General features: G+C 60.5%; 1 protein-coding gene across 2 annotated transcripts in view; it reads left to right on the plus strand.

The window, feature by feature from the left end:
- Positions 1-12,998, plus strand: part of LOC113883894 (coronin-7) — a 53,063-nt gene extending 40,065 nt beyond the window's left edge. The window contains exons 10-28 of one of the 2 annotated variants that reach the window (XM_027528037.1): positions 5,037-5,091; positions 5,485-5,542; positions 5,631-5,776; positions 5,858-5,950; positions 6,069-6,200; positions 6,635-6,761; positions 7,075-7,250; positions 7,736-7,844; positions 7,958-8,044; positions 8,125-8,267; positions 8,343-8,447; positions 8,525-8,610; positions 9,505-9,646; positions 9,736-9,825; positions 10,770-10,886; positions 11,150-11,285; positions 11,698-11,786; positions 12,107-12,193; positions 12,321-12,998. In XM_027528037.1, the coding sequence (XP_027383838.1) occupies positions 5,037-5,091; positions 5,485-5,542; positions 5,631-5,776; positions 5,858-5,950; positions 6,069-6,200; positions 6,635-6,761; positions 7,075-7,250; positions 7,736-7,844; positions 7,958-8,044; positions 8,125-8,267; positions 8,343-8,447; positions 8,525-8,610; positions 9,505-9,646; positions 9,736-9,825; positions 10,770-10,886; positions 11,150-11,285; positions 11,698-11,786; positions 12,107-12,193; positions 12,321-12,326 (1,984 nt within the window). In that variant the 3' untranslated portion in view covers positions 12,327-12,998. The remainder of the gene's footprint in view (positions 1-5,036; positions 5,092-5,484; positions 5,543-5,630; positions 5,777-5,857; positions 5,951-6,068; positions 6,201-6,634; positions 6,762-7,074; positions 7,251-7,735; positions 7,845-7,957; positions 8,045-8,124; positions 8,268-8,342; positions 8,448-8,524; positions 8,611-9,504; positions 9,647-9,735; positions 9,826-10,769; positions 10,887-11,149; positions 11,286-11,697; positions 11,787-12,106; positions 12,194-12,320) is intronic. The other variant, XM_027528039.1, reaches the window with a different exon arrangement.
- The last annotated feature ends 1,448 nt before the right edge of the window (positions 12,999-14,446 follow it).

A 14,446-nucleotide genomic window follows, 5' to 3' on the forward strand; every position in this document is an offset into this window, starting at 1 on the left:
ACCCCTGTGTTTTGTGGAAAAAAAAAAAAAAAAGAGCGAATATCGACTGAGACCAAGCGTTCCAAACCTAGATGGGGTAGGACACACCAGGCAGGTGATTTAAACTCAAGGAATGCCCCCCAACCTGCCCAGAGCCTCTCGAGACCTAGGGAGGGCAGCCCCGATGACCTGTCCCAGCCTGCCAGAACTTGCGATTTTTCAGGGAAAACTGGAAATCTGCATTTTTAGGTGAAATCTCTTTAAGTGTGCTGTTGTTGGTTGCTAATCCCAATTTCAAGAACTTCTGGGAGGCCACACACACACAGCCCTTCTCCGAGCCTCATAGGCACAACCTTGATATGCCAAATCTGAGTCCTGGGGTCCTTTTGCCCGACCTTTGCTCTGGACCGCTTTCCCTGTGTCTTAGATGGAGGGGCTGAGACACAGGAAGGGAATGTGACACACCAGCCACAGATACTGGCAGCGTAAAGGCCAGATGTGCTGGGGGATGCCGGATTGAAGCGCCAGGTTGGGCCTCACTGTCAGTAGGTGGGGCCTGAGTGCCGCTGACAGTGGCCCTTTGATGGGGCAGAAGGGGAGGGTGCCAGGGGCTGGACTAGTCCAGAAAAATCCCCTGCCTTGGAGGCTTCCAGGAAAACACTCTGCTCTGCCCTCCCCCCCACCCCACCCCCTCGGCACTTGTGGTCAGAATTGTGCCTTGGAGCCTTTGGGGACCAGCTCAGCTCCTGACTTGCAGCCAGGCTCCAGGACACCCACCACCCCATCCAGCCCAGCCTGCAGCCAGCGCCTTTGGCTGGGCCAGCTCAAATCTCGGGGGGCCTGATGGCTTATCCCAGCAGACGGCCACACCAGTTCGGGAGGGGGGGCGGTTTGAGTGGCTTTTGAAGAACTTGATGGCCCCCAGAAGGCAGGACGGCCTCCGTGTCTAGTCTCTAGCAGGGCTAAGCGGGATTCAGCCACAACAGTGACCTCCCAGACTTTCCTTGTCAGCTCTGCTCCTCCTCAGGACCTCTCCCCCCACAGGGCCGCCTTCCAGGATGGACAGAGGTCTGCACCCCTCGTTTTTGTTGTTTTATATGGATGTGGGGTGTGCCTTGCAAACCCCTGAATGTCCGCTCCTAGGTCAGTGTGCAGGCCCTCAAGTGTATTTCATTTGACTCACACGGGACTTTTTCAAAGTTGGAAGCTACTGGCAACGCTGAAAAGTCCAATGCTTTCACATTAGAATGGAACTTCCCGACTTGCCTTGAGCGGAAACTGTCAGCTGAGGCTGGGTGGCTGCTGCTCCCTGTGACCAAGGCCCAGACTCACAGGTCACCCCCGTCCCCACTGTGCCCAGTCACCCCAGCCCAGACTGCTGCACTCCCCCCGCTCCCTTCAGGGTTTGAGTCTGCGGTCGGTACCGTGTGGCTCTGCTCAGACTGTCCCTATGCCTCTGCCCTTGGGCCCTGTGTCCCCCCTAAGGCTCTCAGGGAAGTCCAGCCCGACGCTCCTAAAGGAACAGGACTAGCTGACAGGTCCGGGGCATCTCGCCTCTGTGACCTGTTCTTGCTGGTAATGAGATACCCCCTGCTTAAAGCATCCAGACCCCGCCCTGATCCCAAGCCTAGGCTCACACTGGCCATGCTCCCGTCCACCCAGAAATTGAAGGAGGTTCCAGGAGACACCACCCCCCAGTTTCTCTATCCTGTCCTCTTTTGGTGTCAAGGCACTACCCTGTCTTAGGCCCTCGTTCTAAGGGAGCAAGGGAGTGGGGGTGGGGGTCAGGGCTTGATTCGGGCAGACCCCAGTGGCCAGCCTGGGTGATAAGAACAGAACCAAGGGAGCTGGACTGCTTTGGACCAGTGGCAGTGCCCGGATGTCTAGGTGGTGGGTCTGAGTAGAGTGATGGGCTAGCGGAGAGAACTAGGGGAGGGTTCTTAAAGCTGCTTTTCCTGGCAGGCTCCCTGCAGTCCTTCCTGTGTTATTTGCAGCAGCGTTGGGAAAGCTGGTGGGATTATCAAAGGCTGACCCCTCCCGACTCAATGGACGTTGGAGCAAGTTCCGGGAGATGGTGAAGGACAGGGAAGCCTGGAGTGCTGCAGTCCATGGGGTCACAAAGACTGGGACACGACTTTGCGAGTGAACAACAAGCCCTCCCCCACAGGACCCACTTGACACCACCCTTGTTCTCCCATCTTCTGGGACCTGGGCTCAGAGGTCGGGGGCAGATCCAGGCTTTAGACTTTCCATGGCTTTGAGTCCAGAGCAGACCCCCAGACCCAGGTCAAACCCATTCCTAGTGGCAGGCCCAGATGCCAGCCCTTCCCCCAGTGCCATGGCAGCAGGAGAGATGCCCTCGCCAGCTTTCATGCCCTCTGGCCCCGTGCCAGGCTGGGGCTTGGTTCTGCATTCCAGATCCAGACCTGGCTTGGCTGTCTTTACAAGGCCTGGGGTCAGGCCCGTGCCAGCTGTTGGCCAACCCTCGGGGCCGGGTGCCATGACCCCGTTTCATGGCCTGTGCGACAGCAGAGGCAGGATGCTCCTGCCTGGCGGAGCTGCTCAGGTAGCTCCGCCCGAGGTGAGGAAGACTGGCCTGACCTGTCAGAGAAGCCAGCCCTGCCCTCCATGACTTCCTGCCCCCGCGCCCCTAGCACCTGAGTCAGTGGGCCAGCCAGCCAGGGCCGACGGGGCCGGGGTGGGGGGGTGGGGTGCCAGGTCACGCCTCTACAGGAGGTTCGTTTAGAGCACCAGTGAGCCACCGATGCCAGGGTGGAACCGGCAAGCCGCTCCCCCATTTCTCGCCATGACAGCAGCAGGATGGCAAGACTCCCTGCCCAGCCCACTTGCTCTCAGACTCTTGTTTTCATTCCTCCTGCCCGTCTCTACACTGTGATCTCTGCTCTGCACAAATCTAATCCTACCTTTCTCGAGATGTGTCATTTGCTCTTTGTTGCTCACCTGATGGGAGGAGGCTGAACTCCCTTCCTGATGCCCCAGGCCTTGCTCTGGGTGGCCTCTGCCACCCTACCCTTGGCCTCAGACCCTCCCTCACTGCCCAGGCCACCAGCCAGGTTGTCCTACTTCCTGTTCCTCAAACAAGGCCGTGCACCTGCCTGCCACAGGGCCTTCGCACGTGCGAAGTTCCCTTCCTGCCTGCTCCCTCCTTAACCTTTGGGTCATACGAAACACCCCCTCCTCTGTAGCCAGCCAGAGTCAGGCCCTTGTGCCCTCTTGCCATGTGTCCTCAGAAAACCCTTCCTTCATGTGTTTGCCTGTGGAATTGTATCTGCCTATCACCCAGGCTGTGAGCTTTTGAGGACAGAGGTGGGGGCCTGTTACACTCACCTTTGGTCACAGCTGACAGCCCAGCTAAGGTCTGGGCACCAACCAGCTCAACCAGGAATGAATGACGTGAGTGAAAGTCCAGTTAGAGCCGCCAAAGGGACCTGCCTCTGCCCCCACTGGAGCTGGTGTTAGGGCCAGAGACGTCGGAGATCACACGACCACTTTGTTCCCCTGCTCCCCCTCCCCCCTAACAGCGGGCAGTGGTCAGATCAGGCCAGGAATGGCAGTTCTGAGCCCAGTTCACCCTGCAGAGCCCGAGGTAATTAGAGGCTGTGTCGCTCACAGGTGACCGGCCCCAGGCGCTCAAGGAAGCTGTTGGAGACACCCAGGGCCCCACCCAGCTTCCCAGTCCTCCCTGGCTCCCTTCCAGTGAGGGCGGGGGCGGGTGGGCAGCTGGCTGGCAGGGGACCGGGTAGGCTGGGCCCTTTGTTGCCTGGGTGAGGGCCGAAGGCAGCTGCCACAGCTGGGCGACCTCTGACCGCTGGGACCACCACGAGGGCGGCGGGGTTGCATCTGAGGATGAGTGTGTCCGTGTCGAGGTGGGGGCCCGGGCCCGGGGGTCCCCAGGGATGTGACACCAGACCAGGAGCAGGAAACAGATGAAGCCGCCTGTCCGAGTGCTCCTGGGTGTCTCCCCGCCTTCCTCCCCCCAACTCAGGGCCTGGAAGGCAGCACTCACAGGGCTGGTGGGCTGCCGGGGGCCCTGCAGGGCCCAGGGGAGAAAGGGGAGTAAACCCCTGGGCGGTGACAGGCCATTGGCCGAGAGCGGCAGGGACGCCAGGGGCTTCCAGCCTGGCCCCTCTGACCCCAGCCTCTGCCCTGCCCCAGGGCCCACCTGGGGAATGGGGGGATGGAGAGCACAGAGGCCGGGAAGCAGGGCAGGAAGGAGCCCTTGCCCTCGGCCCCTGGCTCAGGCTCGAGCACAGGGGCTCAGAAGTGCTGCTGAGGCGGGTGCTGGGCCTCTACGAGGCCATCGAGGCCCAGGAGCCGGGTGACCAAGGCTACAGCCCCAAGCCCTAGTGCGGTCCGGGCTGTGCTGGGTAGGGATGGAGGGATGGAGGCAGTCCTCGGTTCCAACCACCCCCCACCTTCCCTGGACTGGTGTCTAGGCTGTTGGAGTGAGACTACAGACAAAACCTACATTGGGGGTTGGTGGGGGGTGGGGTGGTTTCCTGGCACTACTGAGCTTGGGAGGAGATCAGGGCTGAGGTACAGAAACGGGGGGGAGCAGCTCCCTTGTGCCAGGGCCTGGCACAGTCCTGGGAGGAAGCAGCTGGGCAGATGGAAATGGTGTTAGTCACTCAGTAGGGTCCGACTCCGTGACCCCGTGGACTGCAACACACCAGGCTCATCTGCCCATGGGCTTCTCCAGCCAAGAATACTGAAGTGGGTTGCCATTTCCTTCCTACCCAGGGGTCGAACTCTGGTCTCCTGCCTTACAGATGGGTTCTTTACTGAGCCACTAGGGAAGCCCTGGGCAGATGGACCCCAGAAAAGAAAGGCTGGGAAGCGGGGGCATGTCGGGAGCACGGGGAGAGTGGGTGGGTGGAGGGTCCCCGGACACCAGCGTGGACACCACTGCACCCCTCTGGGCCACGGTTGAGTTTGGCCTGAGCCCCTGTGTAGTGCTGTGACACTCAGCCCTGCTGCCGCCCCTTGGTCATGGGGACTTGGCTGCATCCCCACAACCTGCTGTCTCCCTCCCCCAGGTCTCTGGTGCCCCTGCTGGACCCAGACTCGGGGCTGCTGGTCCTGGCAGGAAAGGTGAGGAGAACCCACCCACGTCAGGCCAGAGCTGGTCCTGACTGGCAAAGTAGAGATGTAGGATGCTCACCACCCCCACACAGAGGGGGAGCTGGGACAGTGCTGCCTGGGCTCCAGCCTCTGCCAGGGGCTGCGGGCACACAGTCAGGGTCACAGCCTAGAGTGTGAGCTGCCCGAGGACGAGGCTGGGAATGGAGCAGACGAATACCCAGCAGGCACTTGTGATACTGATCGCCGGGGGGTGGCACCCCGGCTTGGCTTGGCGCTTAGTAGGCGTCTGCCATGGTGGTGCTGTGACTCAGTCCTCAGGGAGGGATGGGGCGGCCAGAGTGGAGCCAGGCAGCCCGGACCGCCAGCACGGTCAGCATGGCACGTGGGTGGGCTTCGTTACAGGGAGAGAACCAGCTCTACTGCTATGAGGCGGCCCCCCAGCAGCCAGCACTGAGCCCGGGTAAGCTCTGCTTGCCTCCCCCACCCTGCACCATCACCCCCTTCCCCGGCCTGCCCTGACAGTCCTCCGCCCGCCATGTCCCCACCAGTGACCCAGTGCCTCCTGGAGAGTGCGCTGCGGGGGGCAGCCCTCGTGCCCCGGCGGGCGCTGGCCGTCATGGGCTGCGAGGTGCTGCGAGTCCTGCAGCTGAGCGACACGGCCATCGTGCCCATCAGCTACCACGTACCCCGCAAGGTGAGGGGTCCTGCGGGAGGGGCTGGGAGGGCCTGGGGTGGGGGACCTCGAGCTCACCAGCCTGCCCCTGTCTGCCGCCAGACCGTGGAGTTCCACGAAGACCTGTTCCCGGACACCGCAGGCTGTGTGCCCGCCTCTGACCCCCATGCCTGGTGGGCGGGGAGCGACCAGCAGGTAAGGCCGGGGCCTGGCTGACAGCCCCTCCAGCCGTGACTGGCATTCAGCGGCCCAGTGTCCCCCCACTCCCTGGGGCCCCGCCTCTTCTGCCTCCACTGTGGACCTCTCCCCACAGGTGCAGAGGGTCAGCCTGCACCCCGCCCGCCGGGCCCACCCCAGCTTCACTTCCTGCCTGGCACCCCCTGCAGAGCTCACCCCTGCCACGGCCCAGCCCGCGGGGACGCCTGTAGGTGACGCAGACCCCAGCGTGAGTATCAGCAGGGGGCAGGGGGCAGGGGTCCAGGCGGGCCGCAGCGTGTGGCCTGCCCCACAGGTGTGAGAAACTCGAGAAGCAGAAGTGAAGAACCCCAGCGTTTTCAAAATCGTGCAAAACGCCTAGGAAGTGAGACTTTCACACACACAAAAAAAATCTAAATTTCTAGCCTCTCTTGAACAATCCTGACCACTCCGGGCCCGCTTTTCCACAAAGTCAGGAGCTGGCAGCTGCCACCCGCTGCCCCGTGCGCTAAAGCTCGGCTCACCCCCGTGTTACCCCCTGCCCCACCAGTGATTGCGTCCCCAACCCCACATCCTGCAGTGGGGATTCCCGCCCACCCCAGTGTCCCAGGGTGATGACCCCAGACCCTGGCCGACCACCCACCCACAGGGGGCCCGCTGGCTGACCGGATGCTTCTCCCCTAGGAGGGCTTCTCCTCCACACCCAGCTCTCTGACCTCGCCCTCCACGCCCTCCAGCCTGGGGCCCTCGCTCACCAGCACCAGCGGCATCAGCACCAGCCCCAGCCAGCGGTCCCTGCAGAGCCTGCTGGGTGAGCGTGAGCCCCTAGCACGGGCGCCCTGGGCTATCCCCCACCCCAGCCACCCTCCTCTGCACCCCAGTCCTGATTCCCTTCCAGTACCAGTTACTTCCTTGTGGGGTGAAGTGAGTCTCGATGGCCTGTACTTTCTGAGATCTGGGCAGTTGTGTTGGCCAGACCAGCAGAGGCTGGGGTCCTTTGCCGAGGGGAGCAGGAGGCCCAGATTCAGGGCTCGCCCAGGCGCCCCTGCAGGACTTCCCAGGGTGGGCAGGCCGGGGACCCTCACCTCACGTGGCTCCATGTCCCTGCTGCCCCCTGCACCCAGGCCCCAGTTCCAAGTTCCGGCACGCTCAGGGCAGCGTCCTGCACCGAGACAGCCACATCACCAACCTCAAGGGGCTCAACCTCACGACGCCCGGCGAGAGCGACGGCTTCTGCGCCAACCAGCTGCGTGTGGCTGTGCCCCTGCTCAGCAGCGGGGGGCAGGTGGCCGTGCTGGAGGTGAGGGCCAGCCCCACCACTCAGTCCCCATGTCCCCCTGCAGGATGCTGAAGGCGTTGAGTGCCCACGCCAGCTCACCTTCTCTAGGCTCAAACCGTGTGCCAGGCACCCCGCCCAGTATCCCATGCTGGGGGTGCCATTCTTATCCTCGTCTTACAGATGAGAGTGATGAGGCACAGAGAAGATAAGTGACCCATGGGGTCACATGCCGTGTAAGTGTGGAGCTGGGAATCAAACCCAGGCCCCCTGAGCCCCGAGCCTGAGCTCCTCCCACCACTCCAGCCGCCCCCTCACTTCCTGGGGGCCTCACGGTCTGCACTTGGGGCTCAGAGCACAAGGTGGCTGAGCAGAGAGCTTGGGCATCACCCTGGGGGGTCGTCGGCTGCAGACAGTAAGGCCCAGACGTGCCACTTGCCCTGCAGCCACTGGGACTGGGCTCTCCTGCCTGTTACTGATGGGCCTCGGGGTGGGGGCACCTCCCACAGCTGCGGAAGCCTGGCCGTCTGCCCGACACTGCACTGCCCACGCTGCAGAATGGGGTGGCTGTGACCGATCTGGCCTGGGACCCCTTTGACCCCCACCGCCTCGCCGTGGGTAAAGAGGCTGGGCTGGGTGCTGGGCTTGAGGGAGGGTCCCGGGGCCCCAGATGGGCTCAAGGGAAGCCTGGGGGCCTTGGGCCAGCAGTGACGAGCCTGCTCACCCCGCAGCCGGGGAGGACGCCAGGATCCGGCTGTGGCGGGTGCCCCCTGATGGCCTGCAGGAGGTGCTCACTATGCCTGAGGCTGTACTCACAGGTGAGGGGGGCCTGGGTGGGGGCTGGGGGGTGGGTAGAGGCTCCCGGGGGGCTCAGTGTCACCCCACACCTCAACCCCAGGCCACACGGAGAAGATCTATTCTCTGCGCTTCCACCCTCTGGCGGCCGACGTACTGGCCTCCTCCTCCTACGACCTCACTGTTCGGATTTGGGACCTCAAGGTTGGAGCCGAGCGGCTGAGGCTACAGGGCCACCGGGATCAGGTAGGATAGTTCTGGAGGGCAGGTGCCCAGCCATGGGGCAAGAGGCTGCTTCTCAACCTTTCCACCTGCCCCCAGATCTTTGGCCTGGCCTGGAGCCCCGATGGGCAGCAGCTGGCCACTGTCTGCAAAGACGGGCGCTTGCGGATCTACGAGCCCCGGGGTAGCCCTGAGCCCCTGCAGGTGAGCAGGATGGGCTGGGGGCAGCCCTCAGACCCCGTGGGGGTCCCGGCTGGGCCTCATATGCTGTATCCTAACAGGAAGGCCCAGGGCCCGAGGGGGCCCGTGGAGCCCGCGTTGTGTGGGTGTGTGACGGTCACTATCTCTTGGTGTCAGGCTTTGACAGGTGAGGACTCTGGGATCACCATTCCCATCCCCAGACCTCAGCATCCACCGTGCCCCGTCCCCAAGATACACATACACCTGTTAGGTGTGCAGAAGCTGTCCCCACCCTCACTTACTGGATGGATAGTTGGGTGGATGGATGGATGGATGGATGGATGGATGGATGGATGGATAGATGGATGGGTGAATGGATGGTTGGGAGGATGAATAGATGGTTGGGTGGATGGATGGATAGATGGGTGGTTGGGTGGATAGATAGATGGATGGTTGGATGGATAGGTAGGTCAGTGGATGGATGGTGGGGTAGATAGATGGTTGGGTGGATGGATGAATGGATGGGTGGGTGGGTGGGTGGGTGGATGGATGGATGGATGGGTAGGTGGATGGATGGATGGTTGAGTGGATGGATGGGTAGATGGATAGATGGATGGGTAGATGGATAGATGGATGGTTGGATGGATGGTGGGGTGGATGGATGGGTGAATGGACGTGTGGATGAGAGGGAGAGAGATGGGGAGGAATCAACTGGGGGCCCAGAAGGATGAGATCTGTCCCAGGTGCGAGGAGCCCATTCCTGGTGGGGACCACAAAACAGAAACAAGCCTCCTGGAGAGGTCCAGGGGAGGGGCATTTTGTGCTCTGGGGGGAGGATCGGCGGGTGGGGGCCCTCCTAAGAGAGGTATCTCTGACCTGGGTCACAAAGGAACCGGTAACCACAGATCCGGAGGAGAGGGCAGTGGACTCTGGCTGGAACGGCCCAGAGGGTGTCAGCCTGGCTGGAGCAAGGGCCCTAGAGCAGGATGTTGGGGAAAAAAGCCCAGACATGCTGTGGAGTCCTTATCATGCCTGCCCCAGGCCCCTCCTGCTCTGAGGACCTGCTTCTGTTCTCTTGCAGCCGAAGCGAGCGCCAGCTCCTCCTGTACTCAGCCAAGGCCCTGGCTGGTGGCCCCTCCGCAGTGCTCGGGCTGGACGTGGCTCCCTCAACCCTGCTGCCCAGCTATGACCCAGACACCGGCCTGGTGCTGCTCACCGGCAAGGTGGGCCGGGGCGCACAGGCAGGGGCTTTGGGCAGGTATGGGGGGAAAGGCACCTGAAGCTAGCCGCTTCACTGCTGCCATACCCCTAGGGCGATACCCGTGTGTTCCTGTACGAGCTGCTCCCCGAGGCCCCCTTCTTCCTGGAGTGCAACAGCTTCACATCGCCCGATCCCCACAAGGTGAGCCGGCGCGCGGACTCCGGGTCGTCCCCAGGTAGGACCGCGGGCTCTCCGCCCCCTAGTGGCCTTGTGGGCAAACTGCACAGGCCCATGGGACCCGCGGGTCGCCGGGCACCGGCTGGCAGGGTGTGCCCGGCAGCCTCAGGACCTGGTTGTTAAACTCACCCATTACTGAAAATTAAACTACGTAAAGTTAAGTTTTATGAACCCACAAATAAGTTGCATTAAAGACCAAGGCAGGGACTTCCCTGGTAGTCAGGTGGTTAAAGCTCGGTGCTCCCAACGCAGAGAGCACAAGTTCAATCCCTGGTCAGGGGACTAAGATCTCACATGCCAAGACAATAAAAATTTTAAAAAAAATAAAAAAATAAAAAAAAATAAAGACCAAGGCAATAGATACTTAATTTATCACTTTGCAGTTATTTTATTTGACTTCACTGTTATTTGTGCTGTTGAGGTTACTTAATCTGTGGGCCCTTGTCTGCCAGGGATCTACCACGAGCTGTTACAGCACTTCTCTTCCTGTATCTGCATTCCCCCAGTCACATTGTCGGCGTGAAGTTGGCCAGGCGGGCAGTTTTTACACCATAGAACTAGGCAAATGCTACAAACCAGGACATTGTTCCTCCCAAGAGCTAGTTTTTAAACATTACACCACCATCCAGGGCTAGGCCTTCTCCTGGAGGTCCTAAGTGAGGGGTACTGGGGGTCCGGGTGTCAGCGAACTCTGGACTCTAGCGTCAGCTGTGGCTCAGCTGGTAATCAATCTGCCTGCAGTGTGGGAGACCTGGGTTCAATCCCTGGGTTGGAAAGATCCCCTGGAGACGGAAAGGCTACCCACTCCAGTATTCTGGACTGGAGAATTCCATGAACTCTACAGTCCATGGGGTCGCAAAGAGTCGGACACGACTGAGTGACTTTCTCACACTCCCCTGCCACCCCAGGGATTCATCCTCCTGCCTAAGACAGAGTGTGACGTGCGGGAGGTGGAGTTCGCCCGATGCCTGCGACTTCGCCAGACCTCCCTGGAGCCTGTCGCCTTCCGGCTGCCCCGAGTCAGGGTGAGTTGGGGATGCAGCATGGTAACGCCCAGCCCTCCCCGGCCCCTGTTAGGGGCTTTGGGGCCTGGCTGGTCTTGTCACCAGACTGCCCCACCCACTGCTCTGTGGGGCATCTGCGCGCCTTACTCTGCTGACATTCTGAGCCCCGTAGAAACCTCAGATTGGGGTCCTGGGTCTCGCCATGCCCGCCTGCCCAGTGGAGGCCTGTGTGCTCTGGGCCTCTGCTCAGTGCCTCAGAGCATCCCCTTCCTCCGTCGCTGCAGAAAGAATTCTTCCAGGACGACGTGTTCCCCGACACCACCGTGAGCTGGGAGCCGGCACTCAGTGCTGAGGCCTGGCTGGGAGGTGCTAATGGGACGCCTCGGCTTCTCAGCCTGCAGCCCCCCGGCATGACCCCAGGTAGGAAGAGGGCCTGGGCGATGGGGGAGGGGAGGACGAAGGGAAGCAGGTGGGGGTTGGAGAAAGGGGCAGAAGGTCCAAGTCTGACCCTCCACCCCTGCTGGCACTCAGGAAGCTCTAGCGTTCCTGGGGACAGGTGGTTATACTTTGGACTTGGTCTCTGAGCCCCTAGAGGGTAGGGCCCAGGGTCTGTGTTTCTGTCAGAAGCCCCCCACCCCACATATGCATGAGCACATGCACACAGCCTGGTGCCGAGGGCAGGCCACGTGAACCGAGGGTTGAGTAGCTGTAAGTGCCACCTCTGGATTCTGTGCCACGGAATCCTACGGGCTGGAACCCAGGGGTTGAACCAGGAAGCCTGGTCCCAAGGGGCCTCTCTCCTGCCTGATGCTTGTCCTTGGTCCCGCCCCAGTGAGCCAGGCCCCCCGTGAAGCCCCTGCCCGGCGGGCCCCCTCCTCAGTCTACCTGGAGGAGAAGTCAGACCAGCAGAAGAAAGAAGAGGTAGGCAGGGAGAGGGCTGGCTGCAGGGGGGGAAGAGGTCCTGGCTGCACATGGCGCAGCCTTTCAGCTCTCTAGTCCAACCCCGAGTGGGCCAGGAGCTGGTGTCGCCCATCTGTTAGTTGGACAGCTTGATGGGGAGGTCTTCCAAAATTCTGAAACTGACCGTCGTAGCGGGGTGGGGCTCAGGAAGCCAGGGAAGGGCAGGGAGAGGCCCTACCCTGGCCTGGCCTGGCCCGGCCCAACCCAACCAGACCCAAGTGCACTTGGGACCTCCGTATGCAGAGACCATCATTCACTTCCCACCTCCACCCCATCCCCAGCTGCTGAGTGCCATGGTGGCGAAGCTGGGGAACCGGGAGGACCCGCTCCCACAGGACTCCTTCGAAGGCGTGGACGAGGACGAGTGGGTGAGTGGACCGGTTGGGGGCCAGCATCCTCTCCCATCCCTCCCCGACTCACGCCTGCAGCCTGCTCGCCCACCCCCGCCTCCCGGGCCCTCCCAACTCCACCCTGCTTCTTGGTTCATTTCCCCAGGACTAGCCTGCGCACCAGCCTGCACACCAGCCGCCTCTAGCCTCGCCCTCCACTGCCGCCTCCAGGAAAGCCTGGTGCCCCCGCGCACCTCACGTCTCTCCCTCAAACTGGAAGCCACCTCCTGGCCCTGGCACACCTCATTCCAGAAGCCCCATCTGTCAGTTGACTCAAACTTCCTTTGAGTGTTGGGCATTTCCACAGCCTCTGGGCCCTGCTGCAGTCTCCATGGATTGTCCGCATCTCTGCTCTTTCTGGGACTGGGCGCTTCTCCTCACTGCCTGCTAGCATGCGGAGCCAGGGGCATAGGGGTGGGGTGGAGTGAGGGCTCAGGGGCATGTCCCTGGGCAGGCGCTAGGCTCCCTGTCCCCCCTTCCTCTGACCTGGGCTGGTCCCAGCTTGGGCTGGCTTCGCTCAGCACCTTCAGTTATCACATGCCATCCCATCTTGCCTGCTGCCCCAGTTCCGGTCAAGGGTCTAGGGGGCTGGCCCCCACCTGGCCATTTGGAGCAGCTCCAGCCTCAGGGGCCTGGGATCAGTCACCCTGCTCCCCAAACTTGAAGCCAGGAGAAATGGGTGTCACAGAGCTAATAGCCCAATTAAAGGGGGTGTGAGCCCCGCAGGGACTGGCCTGCACGTGTCCTGGATGTTTTCAACAATTAAACTTTTCTAAGCTGGCCACCCTGGTGCCACTGTGGTCTCTGAGCCGGCTGGAAGGGGGAGGGGACAGCGGTAAGGGTGACGGTAGTCTGGCCCTGGGCTCCACCTGGTCCCAGGCCTCATTCTGCTCCTGCTGGGAGTTCATTCATTCATCTGATACACGGGTACCTGGCCAGGTTCTCTCTGGATGGCAGCTCCGGTCATGAACCGGAGAGACAAGGCTTTTCAAGGCACTTGGCACAGTTTTAGTAGGCAGAGGGGAGCCAGACTATGCTCGAGTTTGCAGATAGACAGTGTGCAGAGAACTGTGAAGTAGATAAACTTCATGAAAGGGAGCCCCTGGGATGCAGGGGGAGACCGTGGTCAGGGTCTGAGAAGTGATGAAGCTAAGAGATAAGACCTAAGGGTCACAGAGCCCTGGAGAGAGCCCTGAGAAGAACGTTTCAGATGAAAGGAAGGGCGCTGAGAAAAGACTGCATTTGGAGACACAGAGGAAAAGAAAGAAGGGTGGTGGTCCAGAACACGGTAGGAGGCAGCCGGACTCTTGTTCATTCAACAGGGAATGAAGGACTTCCCTGCTGGCCCAGTGGTTAGAAATCCATCTGTCAATGCAGGGGACATGGGTTCCATCCCTGGTTGAGAAGATTCCACGTGCCGTGGAGCAACTAAGCCCATGCATCACAACTGCTGAGCCCACGCTCCAGAGCCCATGCTCTGCAGCAGGAGAGTAGCTCTGCTCACCCAAACTAGAGAAAACCTGCGTGCGGCACGAAAGACCCAGTACAGTCGAAAATAAAATTTTTTTTAAAAAGCCACTCTTCCAGGTGTTGATGTCCAAGAGTAGAGAAAAGGAGAAAAGAGGTCTTGCCCACCAGGAATCCACATTCTAGTGGGAGGGAACAGATAAATGGTATAATTTGATAGAATGTGATAGGAGTTTCAGGGAAAAAAAAAAATAGGGATCAAGAACGGAGGTTTAAACCAGACACATGCGTGCATGTTGAGTCGCTTCAGTCGTGTCCAACTCTTTGCAACCCTATAGACTGTAGCCCACCAGACTCCTCTGTCCATGGGATTCTCCAGGTAAGAATACTAGAGCAGGTTACTATTTCCTTCTCCAGAGGATATTCCCACCCAGGGATCAAAGCCACCTTGCTTACATCTCCTGCATTGGCAGGTGGGTCCTTTACCACTAGCACCACCTGGGAAACCCATATAGTATGATTCCATTTCTGTAAAACACCCAGAAGAGACCTTCATAGACAGAGGAGGCAGTGAGTGGTTACCAGGGACTAGGGGAGGGGGAAATAGGTAGTGACTGCTCATGAGTGTGGAGTTTTAAGCAGGGAATGAAAATGTTCTGGAACTAGTGGAGATGGTTGCAAACTGTGAGTATACTAAAAAGCATTGAATTGTGAATTTCGAAGGGGCGAATTGTGTGGGATGTGAATTATCTCCCAATAAAGCTG

This window comes from Bos indicus x Bos taurus, chromosome 25, assembly GCF_003369695.1.
Source record: "Bos indicus x Bos taurus breed Angus x Brahman F1 hybrid chromosome 25, Bos_hybrid_MaternalHap_v2.0, whole genome shotgun sequence".
Lineage (NCBI taxonomy): Eukaryota > Metazoa > Chordata > Mammalia > Artiodactyla > Bovidae > Bos > Bos indicus x Bos taurus.